Source organism: Orcinus orca, chromosome 19 (assembly GCF_937001465.1).
Source record: "Orcinus orca chromosome 19, mOrcOrc1.1, whole genome shotgun sequence".
NCBI lineage: Eukaryota > Metazoa > Chordata > Mammalia > Artiodactyla > Delphinidae > Orcinus > Orcinus orca.
The window spans coordinates 12,084,801-12,105,740 of NC_064577.1; the positions used below are offsets into that span (position 1 = coordinate 12,084,801).

The window sequence follows — 20,940 nt, forward strand, 5'->3', positions numbered from 1 at the left end:
GGGAGGCAGATGATGGAGCTGGGGCCGGGAGGGGTACCAGCGGGCTCCCTGGTCCAGCAGCACTGGGGACTGGCATATTGTTCCTGAAACCAGGCTTGAGAGGTGGGACTAGGCGGGAACCAATGGGGCTGCTGAGCTTGGTGTGAAGTCAAGTAAGTGGGGGGTGGGGCTTCATGCCATTGACTGGCTGGTTGCTAGGCAACTTGGTAAACTGAAGGGGGGAACCTGTTTGAAATCTCACTCCCAAGGTGGGGGCAGCAGGGGTCAGGTGAGTGTGGCTGAGCAGGAGTGGCAGGAGCTGTGTGTCAGACTGTTGCGTGTGACTGTGTGAGACTGTGCAGATGGTGACAGACAAGACACCCGCTCACTCCCGCTCAACACTATTTACCATCATCCAGCAGCAGAGGGACCATTAGTCAGCTCTGGGGGAAGGGGAGCAGGAGGACCGCCTCCCCCCCCCCCGGACTCCCCCAGGAGGCAGGTGACTGAGTAGCCAGAGTCAAGGGCACACATGAAAGAGTAAAGGTGCCGAAAAACACACATGTCACATTCTGTATTCCCGTTAGATGCAGGACAAGGGCGAGAGTCATTCAGTAGCTGTCGCTGGTCTGGTTTCTTCATTTATCAGCTCTGTCTTTTTGGGGGGTATGTTATTTCAAGCAGTGGCTCCCCCCCTCCCCCCACCTTGCCACACACTGAGAAGGGGGTCTCTGAAGAGATACTGTCAGCAGAGGATTTGATTCTGGACCTCACAGCCTAAGGGAAGGTCCTGGAGGCCTGTGACAACTAGAGAGGGGAGAGGAATGTCACCTCTGCCCAGAGGTGCTGAAAGCCAGGGTTCTTACACCCAAAAAGGCAAATCCTCCTCCCTTCCCCCAGGATAATTGGAAACAGCCCTTCCGGCTGCATGCGGGTTTTGGGTTGTAGGTTCTCCCTATCTCCCGGCCCCATTTCTCCCCACAACCATCTAAGAAGGGCCCAAGTTTACCCCCGAATCTCTTGCCTTTCGTCAACCTCCAGATAGCAGTAGAGGGTCTAGGAGGCTGTGACAAAAGAGACCCCAGGAGTGGGAGTTCAGCAGCCTGGGTCTGGTTTCGGCTTTATCCCAGATTCCTCGTGTGACCTTGGGCAAGTCACGGGGCCTCTCTGAGCCTCAGTTTCTTCATCACTGCCACGGGGATCCTTAAGCCCTGCCCTTCCCACTTCACACAGGTAGTCGAGAAGGTCAACTCAGCCCACTTTGTGAAGTGCGGAGCCTTCAAGGTTATTATTATTCTCTCCAGACCTCCCCGGAGCAGCGGTGTTGTTTTGGGATGGGGGAGGAGGGGGCTGCGGGAGCGAAAGGGGCTGGGTTCCTCGGGGTGGAGAGGGCGAGAGCCTTTCTGGATTTGAGGGAGCGGAAGATTCCAACCGCTCGGGCGATCCGAGGGCAGAAGGGGAGGTGGGCAGAAACTAAGCCAGAGCCGGAGAGTTGCAGAGACAAAGGGGGCGTGAGAGACCGCGCGGGGGAGTGAGGCGGGGCGGCGGGGTGAGGGCTGGGAGGTGCGCGAGGTGAGGGAGGTGTGGGGGGCGTGGGCTGCATGATCGCCCGCTCCGACTCGGGCTCCAGCTCCGGTTTTTCCCTCCGCCATCCTCTCCCCCTCCCCGCCTCTCCTTTAACTCCCCCCTCCTGGGCTCAGGACTGGTTGGTTTCCTCCCTTAGCCCGCTGCCCTCAATCCCGGCGAGGCTGGGGCTCCGGCTCGGCGCCCCCTTCCCCGCTCCCTAGCCCGGCGCCCCATGCCGCCCCCGCCCGGTCCCCGGCTCCCCCAGTCCCCCACTTAGGCCCGCTTATAAATACCGGGGTGCCGGCGCGTGGGCCGGGGGCGCAGGGCGCCTGCAGACGGCCCCTGGAAGGGCTTCTGCGGGCGGAGCGCTCCGGAGAGGGGACGCGGGTGGAGCAGGAAGCGGGTCCGCGTGGGAGCGGGGGGCATCAGCCACCCGGGTGGCCGGGGCAGAATAGCCCGGGCGGCCAAGGCAGTCACCCCAGGGGGTGAGCGACTTTGGGGGAGTTGGTGCCCCGCCCCCCAGGCCTTGGCGGGGTCATGGGGGCCCCCCATTCTGGGCCGGGGGGCGTGCGAGTCGGGGCCCTGCTGCTGCTCGGTTTTTTGGGACTGGTGTCTGGGCTCAGCCTGGAGCCCGTCTACTGGAATTCGGCGAATAAGAGGTGAGCGGCCCGGGGGTGGGGATACCCCACACCCTGTGGGCAGGGAGTCTGGAAGCCTTAGGGACTTTGGGGGCTGGGTTCTCGGAGCTGGGAGGAGGCGGAGGGAGGGTGCTGGTGATCGGATGTGAGCTGATGGGCAACCAGACAGAGGTGGTCTTGGGAGCCAGACTCGCGGGTCACGCACAGAGCTGGATGCGGGTGGTGACAACCATGCGTCAGGAGTTTGAAAGACCCCCAAGGGGCAAGGATTCGAAAGATCATGGGTAGCCGGGAGGACAGTGGAGTGGTTATTTGGGTTTGTGGGAGACCTGTGTGGTGTCGGGGGCTGGGCTTAGACGGAGCCTGGTTAATGTCAGCTCTCAGGAGAGCAGCTGAGTAGGTGCTGCTGAGGCGCTGAGAGGAAGGGCAGGGTGCCTCCCTCCCCAGAAGGGACTCAGTGGTGGAAATGGGAGGGAAGGGCTCTCAGTTTGGGGGCTCTGGGGACAACTCCCCCAAGGCTTTTTGACCCTTCTTCACACATCCGTCTCCTAACTCTTGCCCACAGCCAGAGGGTCTGTGAGTCCTTGGTGGAACAATTTCCCAACCAGAAGATTTTCCTGCCTTCCTGGCTTGGAGATTTCTTTCTGGAAGAAGCCTGGAGCCCCCTAGAGCCCCCACTTTCCCTCTCGCATCTGGAGTCCTGAGGACTCTGTTGCCCCCTCCCCCATCTTTGCTGCAAACTCTTCCATCAGACCCGCTGTTCTGAGGCATGCTTGCTTTGCTCTGAAAACAGGCCAGGGGTCAGACGAAACTTCAAGCCACACAGAGTAGGACAGAACCCTTGGGAGGTCATTTGGGTCCCTTGCCTCCATGCAGATCCTACTCCCCGTTAGCAAAAGAGTTTTGTGTTTTGAAAACTTCCTAATTGCCTGGGGAGGCTGTGTGAGGCCATGCAAAGAGGGTGTGCTTTGGAGCTCATCAAATCCTAGGTCTTAATCCTAGCTCTGCTGCTTTCTGTTGTGTGGCCTTGGGCAAGTCACTTAACCTTCCTGAGTTTGTATCCTCAATCCTTACAGGTTTTATGAAGATTAGAGGTAAGGTATTTGAACATATTATATGCTCATTAAAGGAGAACTAGGGTAATTCTTCTTCCTCTCTTTACTTCACAGCTTCCCTCACATTTCCTGCCCTGGCCTCCCTCCCATATCTCTTGGGGTCTAATCTCAAATGTCTTTTCCCCTCTCAGTCTCCTACCCACCAACTCCCAGATGCAGTTGGAGTATCAGGAGCAGTGTGAGGATGTAAGTTAGGCTTATCCTGATAGAGCTGAGAAAATGGAGTTAGGGTGTTCTGGGAGCTCTTTGGGATGTTGGGGCAGGGAGGGAGGGGGTTATTTGGGAGTCTGGGAAGGTACCAAGCAGCAGTCCCCTGTGACCAAGTTCTGAGACCCTGTCTGCAGCTGTTGGCAAGTAGTGGCTGTGCTGGGCCAGTGGCTGCCGGGGCTGAGGGAGATGAGGACTTGTGTCAGCTGTGGGTCGAAAAGTCAACTCTTTCAATTCCAAAGCAATAGGGCACTTTCCCTAAGAAGTGTGGGACCTGGGGGAAGTGGGGTACTGAGCAGGGAAATGTCTGGGGCAGCTGTTTCGATTAGCCCCATTTAGGGCCATTGCCAGACCAGGCATTTGTGTCCTGTTACATTGCCTGGGTACTTGGGACACTGGTCTGGATCACCCTCCACACCCCCTCCCCCACCCCACCCCCTTTGCCCTGAAATCACTGAAGTTCAGTGGTGGCCTGTGGGAGGGGAGGTTCTGCCCCCATGGTTGACTGCCATGGAATAGTGAAATCACCCGGGAGGGGTGGGCTGTGTGGTTCTAGAGAGGCCAGCTCCTTGGTAACTGGCATCCTGTTGCCATGGCAACAGGACGGTGATGGAGCGAGAGATGGCAGTGTGCATGTGGTGAGGGCGGGCTGAAGAGTGCATTTGGGCACACCAAGGGGCAGGAGACCTCTGAGCCTGGCTTCCTGCTGCTTCCGTGAGCTTCCAGAGACCTTAGTGCCTGCTCTGTCAGAACAGACTCTCCACTCAGACAAAGGCTGTCCTGCAGGGATGTGGGGTGAGGGAGGCAAAGCTCTGGGGACCAGACCTCTGACACCTCTCATCCTATCCACCTTGCCCTCCTCCCCATAGGTTCCAGGCAGAGGGTGGTTACGTGCTCTACCCTCAGATCGGGGACCGGCTAGACCTGCTCTGCCCCCGGGCCCGGCCTCCTGGCCCCCACTCCTCTCCTAATTACGAGTTCTACAAGCTGTATCTGGTAGGGGGTGCCCAGGGCCGGCGCTGCGAGGCACCCCCTGCCCCAAACCTCCTTCTCACTTGTGACCGGCCAGATCTGGATCTCCGCTTCACCATCAAGTTCCAGGAGTATAGCCCTAACCTCTGGGGCCACGAGTTCCGCTCACACCACGATTACTACATAATTGGTACTGCTGGGCAGCGGGCAGGGTCGAGTGGGGAGGTGCTCCTGGGATCGAGGGCAGATGAGGGAGGGGACCACTGGAGCCACCTCGGGTGGTGTTGGGGCCAGGCATGGAGACAGAATAGGTGTAGACTCTGGAGGGCCAACTTCTCCCTCTGGTTCTTCTCTCCCAGCCACATCGGATGGAACCCGGGAAGGCCTGGAGAGCTTGCAGGGAGGTGTGTGCCTCACTAGAGGCATGAAGGTGCTTCTTCGAGTGGGACAAAGTGAGTGGGGCTGGGGCACACCTCCTAGGGGCCGAGGGGCAGTACCATCGTGGTCAGGGGGCTGCTGTCTCAGCCCCTCTCTCGGCCCTTCCCCGTCTCCAGGTCCCCGAGGAGGGGCTGCCCCCCGAAAGCCTGTGTCTGAAATGCCCATGGAGAAAGACCGAGGGGTGGCCCACAGCCTGGAGCCTGGGAAGGAGAACACAGCAGGTAGGAACCAGGGGTCCAGCCTCCTGTCTTCCCTAGCCTCCTCTGCTCTCGGACCCCAGCTGCCCTAGCTTCACCCTCTCCCTCCCTCCCTCTTCAGTTTTGGGGGCAGTGATACAGGAAAGAGGAGAAGAGAGGATGGGAGGGTGGGAGGGGAATGGAAGCCAAATGAGGAAAAGACTCAATCAGAACTAATTAGCCAAGTCAGTGCTTCAATCAGTGCTGTCAGAGAAGGGGGGAGGACTCCTTGGCATGGAGCTGAAGGGCTGGACACACCTGGATTCCGAGTGGGGCTTGGACGGGAGGGGAAGTGGGGTCCCCAAAGGGCCTGGGCACTGCTGGGGAAACCCATGGGGACCCGCAAAGATGGGTGTCCAGATGCCCGGGTGGCTCCTTCAGCCCCACCCCCTCTTTCCTCCTTCACCCCTTCCCTGCCAGGTGACCCCACCAGCAATGCAACCTCCCGGGGTGCTGAAGGCCCCCTGCCCCCTCCCAGCATGCCCGCAGTGGCCGGGGCAGCAGGGGGGCTGGCGCTGCTCTTGCTGGGCGTGGCAGGGGCTGGGGGTGCCATGTGTTGGCGGAGACGGCGGGCCAAGCCTTCGGAGAGTCGCCACCCTGGTCCTGGCTCCTTCGGGAGGGGAGGGTCTCTGGGCCTGGGGGGTGGAGGCGGGATGGGACCTAGGGAGGCTGAGCCTGGGGAGCTAGGGATAGCTCTGCGGGGCAGTGGGGCTGCAGACCCCCCCTTCTGTCCCCACTATGAAAAGGTGAGTGGTGACTATGGGCATCCTGTGTACATCGTGCAGGATGGGCCCCCCCAGAGCCCTCCAAACATCTACTACAAGGTATGAGGGCTCCTCCGACCTGGCTCTCCTGGATCCAGCCCTTTGTGGGGTGCTCCTCCAGTTTAATTCATGGTTTGAGGGACACCTCTAGCATCTCCTTGGCCCCCTTTGCCCCCCCAGCTCCTTTGCTCCTCCTGGCTCTCGCCTCTTCTCCACTTTTAGGATTCCCTAAGACATCCACCCAACGACCGCCTGCCCTCTGGTTGGCTGTGTGTGCCCCTCTCTGTCTCTGTGTTCCTGGGTCCTATTCCCCTGGGGAGGGGGCAAAGATTCAGCCTCTTCGTCTAACCATGACCCAGGGATCCTTGTCCGCCTCACCCACTGAGAGCTAGGGGTGGGAACAGTCTGTCTTTTGGTCGGCACCTCTTTCTGCCTCTCACTGTTTTTCTCTTCTTTTCTCCTCTCTCTCTTATTTTCTGTCTCTCTCTTCTGTCTCTAGGTCTGTTCCTCTTCCCTAGCATCCTCCTCCCTGTACCTCCTTTTATTTACCCTCTTGGCTTCTTATCCTGTACCTCTCCCATCTCCAGGGTGGGGGCATCAAAGCATTTCTCCCCTCAGCTCCCTCTTCTGACTTCTCTTACCAACCACTCCCCTCAGTCTGCCAAAAATGGGGGCCTTATGGGGAAGGCTCTGGCACTCCACCCCAGCTCAGGGCATGGGTAGCAGGGCCTCCTCCTCTGCCCTGCCCCAGGCCTCTACATACTTACTCCAGCCATTTGGGATGGTTGGGTCATGACAGCTACCATGAGAAGTGTCCCGTTTTGTCCAGTGGGCCAATAGCAAGCTATGAACCAGTCAGGACACATGTGGACTTGGTCTGATGCTGAATGGGCCACTTGGGACAGGAAGTGACTTGCTCCAGACAAGAAGTAACCAGGCCTGGACAGAAGTGGCCTGGGAAGTGGAAGCAGTGCAGCAGGAACTGGAAGTGCCTTCATCCAGGACAGGAAGTAGCACTTCTGAAATAGGAAGTGGTCTGGCTGGAACCGGAAGTGGCTTAGTCTGGGGGGTGGGGGGGAGGTGGATGGTTCTTACTCTGTGGAGAAGGGCGGGCAGGAAGAACTTCCCATTTCAGGAGGAAGCTGGAACTTACTCTAAGAAGATCGGGTGGACTGAGGTTCTTCCTAGTATTCAGTGTCACGTGCCAGGATCTCCCTTCCCTTGTTCTCTGTGCTGCTTTTAGGACAGCTAAGGTGGCTGCCATCTGCCATGGCAGGCTCAATTTGTCTTGTTCTTCCCTTTCCATATCCCAGTATAATCTCCGTTACTCAACAGGATGACCCCAAGAACCCACGTGTTGTCCCCAGTAACCTGGATGGCTGTCTTGTTCATCACATTCTCCATTTCCTACTCCCTTCAAACTCAACACAGCTCCCTTCTTAGTGACCAAAATGGTGGCCTACTGACTGGTCTAGCTGACAGTGGTCCTTAGCAACAGCCAGTCTTTCCATAGTGACCAGCTGATACCTCTTCCTGCCCACTAGTGCACAATTGGGTGTTGCCTCAGTTTCCTCCCAGCTCATTTCCTTTAGGTCAGAGCTGCCTTTGGGCACCACGTCGGCCACCTCAATCACCAGCCAAGATGGTTGCTTTGTCCACCAGAGGTCAAGCTATCTCTCTGGTGCTGTAGTTCCCAGCTCCTTCTTGATTCTTCTAATCGCTCCTTCCAGAGAACGGGAAGTTGATATTGCCATGGGGGAGGTGGCGGGGTATGGCCGTCACCTCAATAGTTTTACTGTAAAAGGGAAATTTGAACAACAAAAACCAAAAAAAAATAAAAAGCTTCAAAAGTTGATGAGAATGACTGGATGTGAATTGGGGCAGAGAACTGGTGATTAGAACAGCTTTCCAGCTGAGTGTTGAATTGCATGAAACCAAGGGGTAGGGAGGGGGTTGTGTTGGATGGGTGAGGTGGACAGGGCCTGGCTGGCGGAGGGGGGTGTGGTCATGGGCTGGGCGAAGAGGCTGAGGAAAGCAGCCCCTGCCAGGGGAGGGAGAGAGGAACCCAGGTGGCAGCGGGTTGCCAATACATCCAAATGGGGCTGTCTGTGAGTATGCGTTCACTCACGGGGGGAAAGCCCAAGTGTCTATTGCTAAACCAAGTATCAGATTCAAGGCAAGTCTCGGTCGGAAACAAAGTGGAAAAAACATGCTCATGTGTTCAATCGATTCCCTCCCACTCCTGCCCAAGGCACTCCTGTGCCCAGAAGACTCAGGGATCCAGGCATCAAGCTGCCTATCCCGTGGCTCCCTGTGTACCCATAACCTAGGCTCTTCTCCCCCTAAAACCCAGATGCCCAGTTCCCTAGACTCAGCCCCATTCTCCAACCACAAAAGCAGCAGTGAGGAGCATCGCTGCAGCCAGTCGGTGGGGGTCACAACCTCTGACCTGCCTGCCCCTCCCCTGACTTTAGGTCCCCTCCCGCTGTCTCCCATCTGCCTGGAGGTCAAGGGGTCCTCCTGCCCCTCCTCTGTCCAGTGGGATCCCTGCCCCTCCCCCTGTCTGAGCAAGATGCCTGGGTCCCGAGAGGTGCAGGCACTGTAGGAGGGGAGTTGAAAACTGGGAGGCCAGGTGCTGGGCTGTCTGGCATTTACTCCTGCCTTCTAAGCCCACACTGGAGCTGCCCGAGGTGGGGAGGCTGGAGGGGGTGTGGAAGGGCTGGTTCCTGCCCCTTAGTGGGGGTTGGTTGTCATGGCAACATCCCCTTCTTCACACAATGGGAAGCCCCCCTCAGCCTCCCGCGTGGATGGAGCCGACAGCCCCATCGCTGGCTATCAGCCTCAGGGACTTGGCAACCGTCACTATGGCAACCCAGAGCCCAGCAACAGGGCCCAGTTGAGAGAGGGAGGGGTCCACAACTGGGGCAGGGCTGTGTGTGCAAGGGGGCAAGGGAGCCAAGGAAGACTCCCCTACACGTATATCCAGAGGCACAGGTGGAGAGAAGAGAGGGAAGAGAAGTGGGGATAAATAGTCTCCGTGACAGACAAACATCTCACCAAAGCAACCGAGACATCATAACATGCTGAGAGACAGGAAGACACCTGGGGACAGATGCACAGCTGGGGAGAGGAACAGCACATTCTGCACATTACCCTGGGACACACCCCTTCAGAGAACTGGCATCTATAGACTCTTCTCTCCCCAGACATTAACAATGCAAGATCTAGAGCCTTCCACATGTGTAGTGATCTTTTGAGCTATTTGAAAGCTCAGGTGACTTCCACACAGAAAAACACATGCCATCCTATTCGCTTTCTAGGTACAAACACATAAACACACTCCTAGGGTAACAAGTACAACAAAGCAAGAAGAGGTGCAGGAAGACATTCATTCATTCATTCATTCATTCATTCACTCAGCATCATATTAAATGTCTGCTTTGTTCCAGGTACTATTTCAGGCACTGGTAGTATGAGGTGAATAAGGCAAAGCCCCCGCTTTCATGAAATCCACATTTTGGTGGGGAACAACATAATAATATTTCTGGTAGTGATAAGTGATATAAAAAAACAGAGTGAAGAGGACGGAGAGTATCAGGAAGATGCTTTAAGTTAGGAGGTCAGGAGGGTCCCTCTGAAGAGGTGACATTTGTTCAGGACCTTGAATAATGAGGAGTATGGAAGGCAGGCACTATGGGGAAGGGCAGAGCAGAAAGACGGAACAGCAAGTGCAAAGCATAGAGGTGAAATCTCGACAGGCTTGGGAATAGTGAGAAAGACATCACAACCACACACATGTTCTAGATGCGTCCTGTCTTTCCCCAGCCTCAGCGTGTAGGGTAGCAAGTGACCAAGGAAGAATCCACATTTAGGAAGTTGATCTAACTCCGTCTTCCATTTTTTCCCCTTTGTTTCTTTCTTTCTTTCTTTTTTTTTTTGACCTAAAAACATGCTTTTTTACTTCATTATAACAAATACAAAGAAATCAGCACACAAAATACATTTCCAGACAAACATACCAGTTTTATAGAAAAAGATATAAACATTTACTTTAAGGTCTGGGGCGGGAGGGGGTCCCCTTTGTTTCTTGTGTGGATGTGAGCTGTGTTTTCCTCAACTAAATTTTATGCTCTGGGAGGGCAGGGATAATGCTCTGAGATTTTGGGGCTGTGGTACAGCTGCTGGTACAGAGTCTAGAGCAGAGTGGGAATAAAGGATCTGAGAGAGCTGGGGACCACAGAACGTAAACCCAGCATAGGATGGAGGCTGTCCTGGGGGCTGTGCTGCAGACAGAAGCTCACACTTTTCCATCCTTCCAAACAGAAGCAGGGTGTAAATTAGGTTGAGGTATGTATGTTTGTGTCTGTGGTCTATGTTTAGGATTTTAAGAAAAGGAGAACAGAGCAAAGGGTTGCAGTGGGAATTTCTGATGGGGAATGGTTGACATCCCAACTGGAAATGTAGTTAGAATGAAAAACAGAGCTTCCTAAGTGGAGTCACAAACATGGGGCATCCCCTTCCCTAGAGAGAGTTTCAAGATCTGTAGGCAGGCTGGGAGAAATGTGGCAGGCTGGTTTGGAGGCAGGGGGCTAGCTGGGATGGGCTCAGAGAGTTGGGTGGGGGTAGGGAAAAGGATACAGAATAAATGGGAGTGAAAACTCAGCACAGGAGAGATGTATGAAAGGCAGCAGCAAAGGTGGAGTCCTGTAGGGAGTTCTGAGGGGACCAGGTCCTAGGGTCCCCTGATTCCCAGAAGGAATCGAAGCATTCCACGGCCTGGCTCTCCCACTTCCCTCAGTTGCCATCAGAAACTCAGGCATCAGCTCCCTCCGATCCAAGTGGCTAGCGGTGGTGGTGGGGAGACTCGGCAGCCTCAGGGGGCGGCAGCTGGTGAGTGGGGAGGAATCTGTGTGCTCAGCAAACAGCAGCCTCGGTGCCCAGTGGCTGCTTCCTCCCTCATCAATCAGCCCAGCCAAATGTCCTTGCATTCCCACCACCCCAAGGGGACTGGGGCTGGGCCAGGGTCCCCAGGAGAGTGAGATGGGATGGGTGGGGGCAGGGGGGTTGGTGCTTGGCTCCCCATCTCTTGGCCTCTGTTCTCTCCCCTCCTGGACGCTCTCGGCGGCGGTTCGTGTCATGGAACCGACTCCCTCCCGGTGCTACCATCGTGAGGGCATCAGCTACAAATCACCTGTGGGGGTCTGCTCGTGGCGGGGGGGTGCGGGGGGAAGAGGGATGAGTCAGGGCTGAAGAGGAATCTACTCTGGTTCTCACGGGACCGGCCCCGGGCACATTCAGCAGGGAGGCTGCTGGCACAGGGGCTCTGCGCCCCCCGCTGGCCTCTCCATCCCTGACGGATGCTCTGGACAGCAGGTTGAGACCTGGACCACAGAAATGTCCTCCCTCTTCTCACCTTTTCCTAGCCCCCAGCCCTAATTCCCCACTTCCCACCACAATCCAAAGGGCCAGCCCCCAGCTCACCCTAAATCTGCTGCTCCCCCTTGGGGACTGGGGCCTCCAGACCTTAGCCTCTGGCTCACTCTCCCCCCTCCTCAGCCCTTGCTCCCCTCAGGGACCCAGGCGTCCTGCCCACTCCCTTCACCATAACAACCATTCTTTTGGATTTGCTTAAGACTTTAATATCATTTCATTAAGTCAGCTAGTTCAGAGAAGGTTGGGGGCACAAAGAGACTGGGGTGGGCAAAAAAGGGCCAAGGTAGGGGGGAAGCAAGGGAAGAGCTCCCTCTCTCCGTGGAGATGGCTCTGAGAAATCAAATATTGACAGTGAGAGAACAGAACTTATTAAAGCTGGACAGGGGTGTGTGTGGGGAGCTGTGGGAATGGCCGGATGCCTGGGTTCTGAGAGTAATGAAGGTTCTGGGAGGAGGGAGTGCCTGAGGCCGGGAGGATGCAGTGAGATGAAGGGTTCTGTCGTACAACCCTTCTGCCCATTTCCTTTGCGAGGTACTGAGTCTTGCTACCCTGGCTGTTTCTCAGAGCTCCTAGACAGCTTCTCTAGCTGTCCCCTAGAGCTCCTGGGGACAAGACCCCCGTCACAGCTGTGGCTGCCCCCCTTTTCATCCCTTCTCCCTACCTCCACCTCTGTTGATGAGCTTCAGTGGCGTTTAATCGGATTGAGCAGTAATTACAAAGCAAGATGTTTGATTACCTATTTAGCATAATGTAGGGGGCTGGGATTCCTAGGCACAGCCAAGGCCAGTGGGGGTGGGGGGTGGTTCAGAAAAGAAATGGGGGCTACACAACATTCCTTTCCCTGAGGGAGCCATGAGCCCCGCCTATAAGTCTCCCCATCCTGTGCCTCCCCTCAAATCTTCACTCCTCTGGGACTTTCTCCCTGGGGGATCTGACCAATCATGTCACCCCTCTGCCACCCACTGCCTAACTGGTTTGAGGATCACCCACTTAGCCCTGCTTGCTGTGCAGCTGATTTTGGGGTGTGGCAGGACCCCTCTCTCCTTCAATCCTTGCCCTCAGCAACAGGAAAGTGGGCTGGGCAGGAGCTCAGAAACCTCCTTGAAGGATAATGGGGGGGTGCCAAGGGCAGGGGTTGTCAATTCTGGAAATAAAAATGGGGTAGGTAGGATGGTGAGGTCAGAGCTGGGCTCAGGTGTGGATTAATCCACAGGCCCTTCAGGAGTACCAGGGACTGCCAGTCCTTGCCCTGCCAGACTGGCATAATGAGACTCGTCAGGTGTGAACATCAACCAGGAAAAGGGGGAACTGAGGTGCCAGCTTCTCTCCTCCAGCAAAGAAAATGTCATCAATTTAGCTCCTCATGGAAATGTAATCAGTGGGCTCGCTGCGGGCTTTGTCTTAATTAGGCACTATTGATGGAAGCAGGGAGGGTGCCTTCCCATCCCCCTGACTCGCTTCCTCCCTGCATCTCCCAGGCCTCCCTAAAGCTTCCACCAGCCCCAGGTACGGCTCAGTCTTCCAGGCGCCTCTTCTGGCACCCCGGCCCGCAGCGCCCCCTAGCACCGGCTGCCGTCTGCCCCTCCTCTCACACCCCTCTCCTGTCGCTTCCCCACGACTCTGTCTTTGTTCTTATGGAGAGCCGAGCCCCTCCCCGGCCCGGTCACCTTCCCCAGAGAGTCCCCGCCTCCTGTCCCCCCCAAAACGAGCGACGCTTTCCAAAGCCAATCCTCAGATTCCAAAAATTCCAGTTCCGTTCTTCCCTCCTTCCCCCACCCAGCGATGCCCGGCGATCCTAGACCCCAGTCCGAATTAAGAAGGGGGAACGAGCGGGAGGGCAGGGATGCTCCAGCCCCGGTTTTTTCCCCGGACTCAGCTGCAGCCACGGCTGTCTCGAAATCCTGGAACGCCTTCTAGAGCGCGCGTGAGCCTCGCAGACGGGACCTCGGGCGCCATCTGCTGGACTCGCCCGGAATGGAGCTCACAGACCCGCGCGCGGGGTCGGGCGCTTGGGTTGCCCCAGCCTTTTCAGTGTCCTGCGGGAGGCCACTCATTGTTTCCAGCCCCAGTCCTTACCGCCCGTCCTCAGACCAGGCCTCCCGTCCCCCTCCAGCCCCCCTCCAGCCCGCCAGGTTTAGCGGCTTCCCCGTGCCCCCCAGCCCTCTTGCCCCGGCTCCCCGCCGGGGTGACGCGAGCGCAGCCAAGCCGGGAGCGGCTGATCAGGGCGTCTCTGCGTCTGCGCCGAGGACGCTGGCTCGGCGCGCTCGGGCCCCCGCCACTCGCCCCCCACCCCCCCCCCGCTGCCCGTGCCCGGGGTTGCCAAGGCGACGCGTGCAGGCGCCGGCCCGAGAGGGCCACGCGGGGCAACTTCTCAGCTGGAGTGGCCGGTCGGTCGGCGTAGGGAGGAGAGGGTCGGCGTCGTGAGGTGTGTGTTGGCGGGGGAGGGCACCAGGGAGGAAGGGAGGAATGCCGGGGAGAGTGGGAAGCTACGGGGAGAAGGGGCAGTGGTGAGGGGTACGAGGGAGAGTTGCGGGGGAGGGCAGAGGAAGGGGCAGCTGAGAGGAAGGAGCGGCGACGGTTGTGACAGTTGTGTGAGGAAGCTCCTGTGAGGGGAAATTTGCCCACTGGTAGCCACTGGTGGTTGGAGGAGAGAGCCGGCCCCCTACGGTATTTCTTGAGAAATAGAATGAGCCCCAGGCTAGTAGAAGGCTCCTCCCGGGGCCTCGGTGTGGGACCATGGGGCGAACCCCATGGGAAGGTGGCTCCCAGCCTTGCCACCGGAATGTTCCTGAGGCTCCAGCCGGAGGCAGGGAAGCACAGCCTGACGCTTCTCTGGAGACCGATGGCAGAAGCCGCGCTGTGGTACCTGGCTTTATTGATGTGTTGGCCTAATAGAACGGTGTTCCTTGGAGCAAAGTACAAATCCTTCAAGTGTGAAACTCATAGCGTATGATCAATGCCTGTGGCAGTCTGTGGGGATGAGGAAGAAAAGCCACAGGTGGTTGTCAGGCTAGAGCTGAGTGAAGAGGAACTGCCCAGCGAATCAGACATTGCCCTGGGCGCCCGCCAGAGATGCCCCGCTTCCCGCCCTCCTGCTTTTCTGAGAGAGACACTACTGGGCCTTCCTCATCGCCCCATTTCTCCCTCCCCCAGACACAATTCCAAGTTCATTGTTGGATGACCTTTGTCCTTCCTCTTCCAGTCTGTTCTCAGGACATCTGGAATCGAACGCTCTTGGTCTTCAGTAATCGGTTAGCACAGACTCAGCCAACTGTGCGAAGACACCTTTTCAGTACACACAGAACAGGGTTTCTGCCCCAGGATTGAGAAGCTGAAGAGACAGGTTGCAAACACTGTTTCTTCCTTGTTTAAGGAGGTCACAGATTTTAGTGTGGGTAGGAGGGGCATTTTTCTTTCTCCCCCGCTTCCAGGGGGTAACTTGGGAGAAAAGGAGGTACATAGGAAAATCATCTTGGTTGCTCAGTGACGTGACAGAGAGTGTGGAACCTGGGGACAGTCTTCCCTTCCCTGGGCCCTCTCTCACTCACCCATGGCCCCTGAGAGCTAGAGTGCTTGAGGGTGTGTGCAACCACACCTCAGCGTGGTAGATGTTTCCCTGATTATCTTATGTTCTCATACCTCTGGGCAGAGATAGGGGTTCCTAAATCCTCATGAGTGGGTGTCTGCTGAGCCCTCATCTTTTTTTTTTTTTTTTTTTTTCCCCCCGGCCGCGCCTTGGGGCTTGTGGGATCTTAGTTCCCCGACCAGGAACGGAACTCATGTACCCCCTGCAGTGGAAGCGCGAGTCCTAACCCCTCGGCTGCCAGGGAATTCCCTGTGCTCTCATGTTTAGCTTCCATTTATTCCTCATGCCTCGAGGGACTGATTTTGATTTTTAACCCAGCGCCCTGAAGGAAGTGGGCTATCCCAGGGAAAGGACTGAGGATTGGGGGTGCATCTGGTGGTGGTCCCCCAGCTTCCGTGTGTCTACAGGTTTTGCCAACACAATGCCCAGCAAAGCCGACAAGAAGCGGGAAGCGAGTAGCCGGGGAAGCGCCCGCTGGCGAGTCGCTCAGTCTGCTCTGGCCGCACAGGCTGTGGAGACCACCCTGCCGGCCAGCAGTGAGTCCCAGGCACAGCCCGAGTCTCTCAAGGAGGAGGAGCCTGGTGGGTACCTGCTGGGGAGAGGCTCGGAGGCAGAATGTTTGTATTGAAGGAGGGTCTTAGGGCCGGGGAGCAGGTTCTGTTGCTTCTGGGTAAGAAGCAAGGGGTTCAGCGGAATCTCAGGCCTGCTGCTAGGTCCCTTGTTTTGTGTTTTCTTCCTGTCCAGCCTTATACTTGTTCTTTCTGTCTTAAAATTTCCCCCCAGTGCACCAAGAGCTCACCAGCCAATCCTCTACCCTAGCCTCTTCTTCCTTATTTCAAGTGTTCCTGGTTGCTCCTACCCCAGTGAAGAGGGTTTGATCTCTTCCTTTTTCCCATTTTCACCCTGGGTGGCAAAACAAATAATGTTTTCCTCCCATTAAGCCCATCACCATGGAGACTCAGCCTGCTTTGCCATCCTTTGAATCCTAAGCCTGACTGAATCTTTCTCCCATCTGTTTAAGGCTCTTGTATCTCTGCCCTCGTTTCGTCAGGGCCTTGGTAGACTAAGGAGGTTCAGGTTCAGGGCCACAGGAAAAGAAGCCTGATGTCTAGATTGAGGAAGAAAAGAGTTTAAAGAGGCTGCCTCTTGTGGCTTTGATCTGAGGGATTCCTTCCTGTTGGGTGAGCTGGGGCCAATAGGGTTGGAAGGTTTTTGGTAGCTGCTGCTGTCACTAGGCTGCCCCTTAGAGCACTGGCCAGTGTAGCTATGACTGTTAGCTAAGAATAGTCCTCCCCGTTTACCTGGGGCTTCTTTCCACTGCTAGCAGCCTGTCAAGATGGAGAGAAATAGAATCTCCTTTTAATACCAGAAGTTGAGAAATTAAGCGTGGGCACGGGAGAAAGGTCCAGGGTACACAGGGCCTTGCCCTGGGATCTGGACATTGGAACCATGCAAATTTTTTCTTCTGAGCTCTCTTAAGAGCAGTTTCAAGTGGGACTGGCTCCTAGAAGCTGGGTACCAGGAGCAAGGGGAGGGAGGATGGAAGGCAGTGAAGTTCAACTTGGAGACTCCTCTGGGGTGGGAAGGGAATGTCAGGGTGTCATGTGATGTTGCTTATATGTGGAATCTAAAAAAAGGGTACAGATGAACTCATCTGCAGAGCAGAAATAGAGTTACAGATGTAGAGGGCAGACTTGTGGTTGCCAGGGGGTAAGAGGAGGAGGGATAAATTGGAAGATTGTGATTGACATATGCACACTACTGTGTGTACAGTGGATAAGTAATAAGGACCTATTGTACAGCACAGAGAACTCTACTCAATACTCTGTGGTGGCCTATATGAGGAAAGAATCCAGAGAAGAGTGGATGTGTGTGTATATATGTGATTCACTTTGCTGTGCACCTGAAGCTGACACAACATTGTGAATCAACTATACTCCGATAAAAATTAGGGAACTTCTAAATGAAAGCATTGACCCCCAAACACCAAGGATCTCTGAGTCCTTTTAGCTCTAAGCCTTTTTATTGTTTGATGTGGAGCTTTCTAGCTGACACTTGATAGAGGTTCAGAGAAGACTTGGGCCTCCAAGGCAGCCCTGAAATGAGCCTTAATCCCTGTACTCAGGACTTCCCTGGTGGTCCAGCGGCTAAGACTCGGTGCTCCTAATGCAGGGAGCCTGGGTTCCATCCCTGGTCAGGGAACTAGATCCCACATGCATGCCGCAACTAAGAATTTGCATGCCGCAACGAAAGATCCCATGTGCCACAACGAAAGATCCTGTGCAGCCAAATAAGTAAATATTAAAAAAAAAAATCCCTGTACTCTTTGGAGTTGGGGAGGGATTGAGGCCTGTCCCACAGGAGACAGAGGGGGCCTACTATGGTCTGAATGTTTGTGTCCCCCCCAAATTCATATGTTGAAATTCTCATGCCCAATATGATGGTGTTAGTAGGAGGGGCCTTTGGGAGGTTGCTTAAATCATGAGGGTGGAGCTGTCATGAGTGGGATTAGTGCCTTAAAAGAAGCAACTCCAGAGAGATTCCTTGCCCCCTTCCGCCGGGCACAAAGAGAGGTCTGCGCCCCAGAAGAGGGCCCTCACCCAACCCTGCTGGCACCCTGATCTAGGACTTCCAGCCTCCAGAACTGTGAGGAATAAATGTCTGCTGTTCAGAAGCCACCCAGTCTATGGTGTTCTGTTATAGTAGCCCAAATGGGCTAAGACCAGGCCTAAAACACTTCTTGGTGAAGGATGGTGGGTTAAAGGGCAAAACACCCTTTTGAGGTCTTTATTGATATCCTTTGCTTCCTTAAGTGCTCCTCCGTTCCCACTAAGAAAAGAAGTACAGGTTCATAATCCCATATCTCTAATTTTAAAAAGCCCTAAGAACTGAAAGGGTTTTTTTCCCCCAAAATTTGGCATCCAAACTTATTTGGTGGTGAGACATAACCTAAACTGACATGAAGGTATTTATAGTCTATTTAAACCACTTAGTATAAATTTTCATATGTTTTACTGCAGAAATACTGACATTAAAAGTTTGTGGAGTGCTGTTCTAGAGGCCCCAAGATGTGGTGGGGGTCTCATATGCCATACGCTATTACAAGTCTACATTCTGAAATATACTTGATCCCAAGGGTTTTGGTTAAGGGATTGTAGACCTGTATTTCAGGCAAATCAGAAAAAATACAGAGAATGAGATAATGAACACCCATGTACCCGTCACCCAGTGTGAGAATAAATCATGATGGCAACAAGTGAATCCCTTTGTCCCCCTGCTACACGCCACCCCCCCAAGCCCTTCTCTCCTTCTCCAGAGGTCACCGCTATCCTGAGTTGGTGTTTGTCATTCTCAAGCCTGTTTCTTAAAATTTTACTGTGTGTATCCATGACCATCACATACTAGTATCGTATTGCATGGTTTAGACTTTATATAAATTGTATTACAATAGAGGACAAAACCAGTTTACTCTTGAGATTGTCTCAGTCTCCCTCCCCCGCCTCGTCCCTGTCTGAAACCTTGGATGCCCTTGGCTTTCTCGAAGGGCGTTGGGTTTCTTGGTTACCCATCCCACTCACCACTGAGCTCCTAGAATCAGCTGTCCCACCTTTCTCATGATTTCCTTCCTCGGCCTGTGTGCCTCACTCCCCTCTTAGGGTTTCTTTCTGGAAGTTGGAGTGTCCTGTTCCCAAGGTCTTTTGGTCGCACCTCATTTGTTCCTTCCTCCTTTCAGCCCACAGGAGATGGGAGGCCCACCAGTTTTACCCCAGTCTCCTGTGTGAGCAACAGATCAGGAAGGAGAGGGACACCCCCCTGGGTTTTATGGAGTCCAGAGTGGGGATGACGGTTTGCTTAGAGAGGGGCTGATTTCTGTGGGCCCCAACTTCTCCATGTGGGAACAGGATGGGGGAAGAATGGCAGGCCAGAAGCTGAATGCCTAGGATGACCTTAATACTGACTGCCTTCATTCCCCTGCCTCCTTCTGTGCCCCCTCCAGCCCCAGTCAGCTTTCTAAAAGAAAAATTTAAAAATATACATTTATTTATTTATATTTGGCTGCACTGGGTCTTAGTTGTGGCACGTGGGACCTTCGCTGTGGCATGTCTAGTTGCAGAGAACTGGAGGCAGGGACTCGGACAGACATTTGTATGCCCGTGTTCACAGCAGTGCTATTCACAGCAGCCGAAAGGCGGACACACCCAAGCGTCCATCCACGATGAATGGATAAACAAATTGCAGCGGAATATTATGCAGCCATAAAAAGAATGAAGGTCTGCTACGATACAACAACGTGGATGAACCTTGAAAATAATGCCAAGTAAAAGAAGCCAGTCACAAAATACCGCATATTGTATGATTCCACCAGTATAAAATGTCCAGAATAGGCAAGTTCATAGACCCAGAAGGTAGATTCGTGGTCACCAGGATCTGGGAGGAAAGGGGAATAGGGAGTGCCTGCTGAGAGGCTAGGCTCTGGTGCAACTTAGAAGTGAAGATATAGGGGCCATGGGGTGCCAGTTTCTCAAGGTACTTCAAGTACCTTGAAGTGGAGTTGCTCGGTCATATGGTGACTCTGCGTTTAACTTCTTTTATTTGTTGTTGTTTTTTTGGCTGTGCTGTCTGGCATGTGGGATCTTAGTTCCCCATCCAGGGATCGAACCCGTGCACCCTGCAGTGGAAGCTCAGAGACTTAACCACTGGACCGCCAGGGAAGTCTCTGTGTTTAACTTTTAATGGAATGCCTTCATTTTTGAATTTTCATTCTTCCCAGAGCCAATATTGGAGGAACCTGAAATACAGAAAGAAGAATTACAGGAGTGTGAGATAGACGTGGTAAGTTTGGCTTTTCTCTGAGACAAATATTCCTCCCCAACAACTGGTGAATCAAAGGATCAGTTGCAGAATGGAGTACGAGGAATTCTCTTCAATCTCTCACTACCTTCTCTTTACTTTCTACTGGTAGGCTGCTCACTGCAAATCCAGTACACCGAGTAAAGGACAAAGTTATCCGTGCCCCCTACCCCTCCCAAAGAATAGGGCTTTCAGTGGGGAACAGGGCTCTCAGAAGGCCCTTCCTCATCTCTCCACCTTGGGTCAGATTGCAACAAGCTATACCCGTTGAATGGGTGAACATCTGAACAAGCTGGGCGGACACTGTCCTAATTGGATACTAATTTCCAAGACATCCTCTTTCTTCCTGTCCTTCAGTTCCCTCCTTTGGCTGAAGAGTTTACAGAAGCCACTTGAAATACCTTCAGAATTTGGCACTTAGTAACCTCTACACTTTTATTTCCAAGCTGCATCAGAGCCTAGGCACACCCTCAGTTACCTGGGTTAGAAGAATAGAATGGTGACCTTGAACTTTTTTAAAAAGGGAGAGAAAAGTGACAACTACTCATTAAAGAAAAAAATTGGAAGGGACAGAAAAGTAAAACAAAGAAAGGGAAAATAAAAGTCATAGTATTACTGCCTAAACACATCCAACGTTACTAATTTGGTATATGTACATCCAACGTTACTAATTTGGTATATGTCCTTTCTTTCTGTGTAGATTTGCAAGTTTTTTTGTTTTTTAACAATCCCAACTGTACCACACATTATAATTTTTTATTAGGCTTTCTCACAAAACATTTTTTTATTCTTCGTGTTATTATATACTTAAAAAAATACATCAGGCTGCCTTTATTTTTTTAATCACAAGTATGTAAATCACAAGATACCTCTTTTTTTTTGATATGTAGTATTTTCATTACTGTTATTACATACTTTTTGTAAGCAGCATTTTTTTTTTTTGGCTGCGTAGCTTATGGGATCTTAGTTCCTGACCAGGGATTGAACCTGGGCCCCAGCAGTGAAAAACACCAAATCCTAACCACTGGACCGCCAGGGAATTCTCTGTAAGTGCCATTTTTTTTTTTTTTTTTTTGGCCGCCGTGCTGCTTGCGGGATCTTAGTTCCCTGACCAGGGATTGAATCTGTGCCCCCTGCAATAGAAACGTGGAGTGT

General features: G+C 54.0%; 2 protein-coding genes across 3 annotated transcripts in view; both read left to right on the forward strand.

Annotated features, from left to right (window-relative positions):
- The first annotated feature begins 120 nt into the window (after positions 1–120).
- Positions 121–7,756, forward strand: EFNB3 (ephrin B3). Of its 2 annotated transcripts, none has more exons than XM_033422972.2 (5): positions 121–3,484; positions 4,375–4,667; positions 4,837–4,929; positions 5,032–5,136; positions 5,572–7,756. In XM_033422972.2, the coding sequence occupies exons 1-5, from the start codon at positions 3,411–3,413 to the stop codon at positions 5,979–5,981; spliced, it is 975 nt and encodes a 324-aa protein (XP_033278863.1). In that variant the 5' UTR covers positions 121–3,410; the 3' UTR covers positions 5,982–7,756. The 2 variants fall into 2 exon arrangements, with proteins under 2 accessions (XP_033278863.1, XP_004266942.1); XM_004266894.3 differs by having other exon boundaries at positions 121–2,204.
- A 6,441-nt stretch (positions 7,757–14,197) lies between these two features.
- DNAH2 (dynein axonemal heavy chain 2) overlaps positions 14,198–20,940 on the forward strand; it is an 88,172-nt gene continuing 81,429 nt past the window's right edge. The window contains exons 1-3 of the mRNA XM_049702633.1: positions 14,198–14,691; positions 15,342–15,515; positions 19,706–19,767. Of these exons, the coding sequence (XP_049558590.1) occupies positions 15,356–15,515; positions 19,706–19,767 (222 nt within the window). The 5' untranslated portion in view covers positions 14,198–14,691; positions 15,342–15,355. The remainder of the gene's footprint in view (positions 14,692–15,341; positions 15,516–19,705; positions 19,768–20,940) is intronic.

Excerpts from the sequence above, each read along its gene's own strand:
- EFNB3 (XM_004266894.3), top strand. The coding sequence starts at position 2,083 with ATGGGGGCCCCCCATTCTGGGCCGGGGGGCGTGCGAGTCGGGGCCCTG. Across the intron at positions 4,668-4,836 it reads CCACGATTACTACATAATTG|CCACATCGGATGGAACCCGG; the intron begins GTACTGCTGGGC and ends CTTCTCTCCCAG. Across the intron at positions 4,930-5,031 it reads GCTTCTTCGAGTGGGACAAA|GTCCCCGAGGAGGGGCTGCC; the intron begins GTGAGTGGGGCT and ends CCCCGTCTCCAG.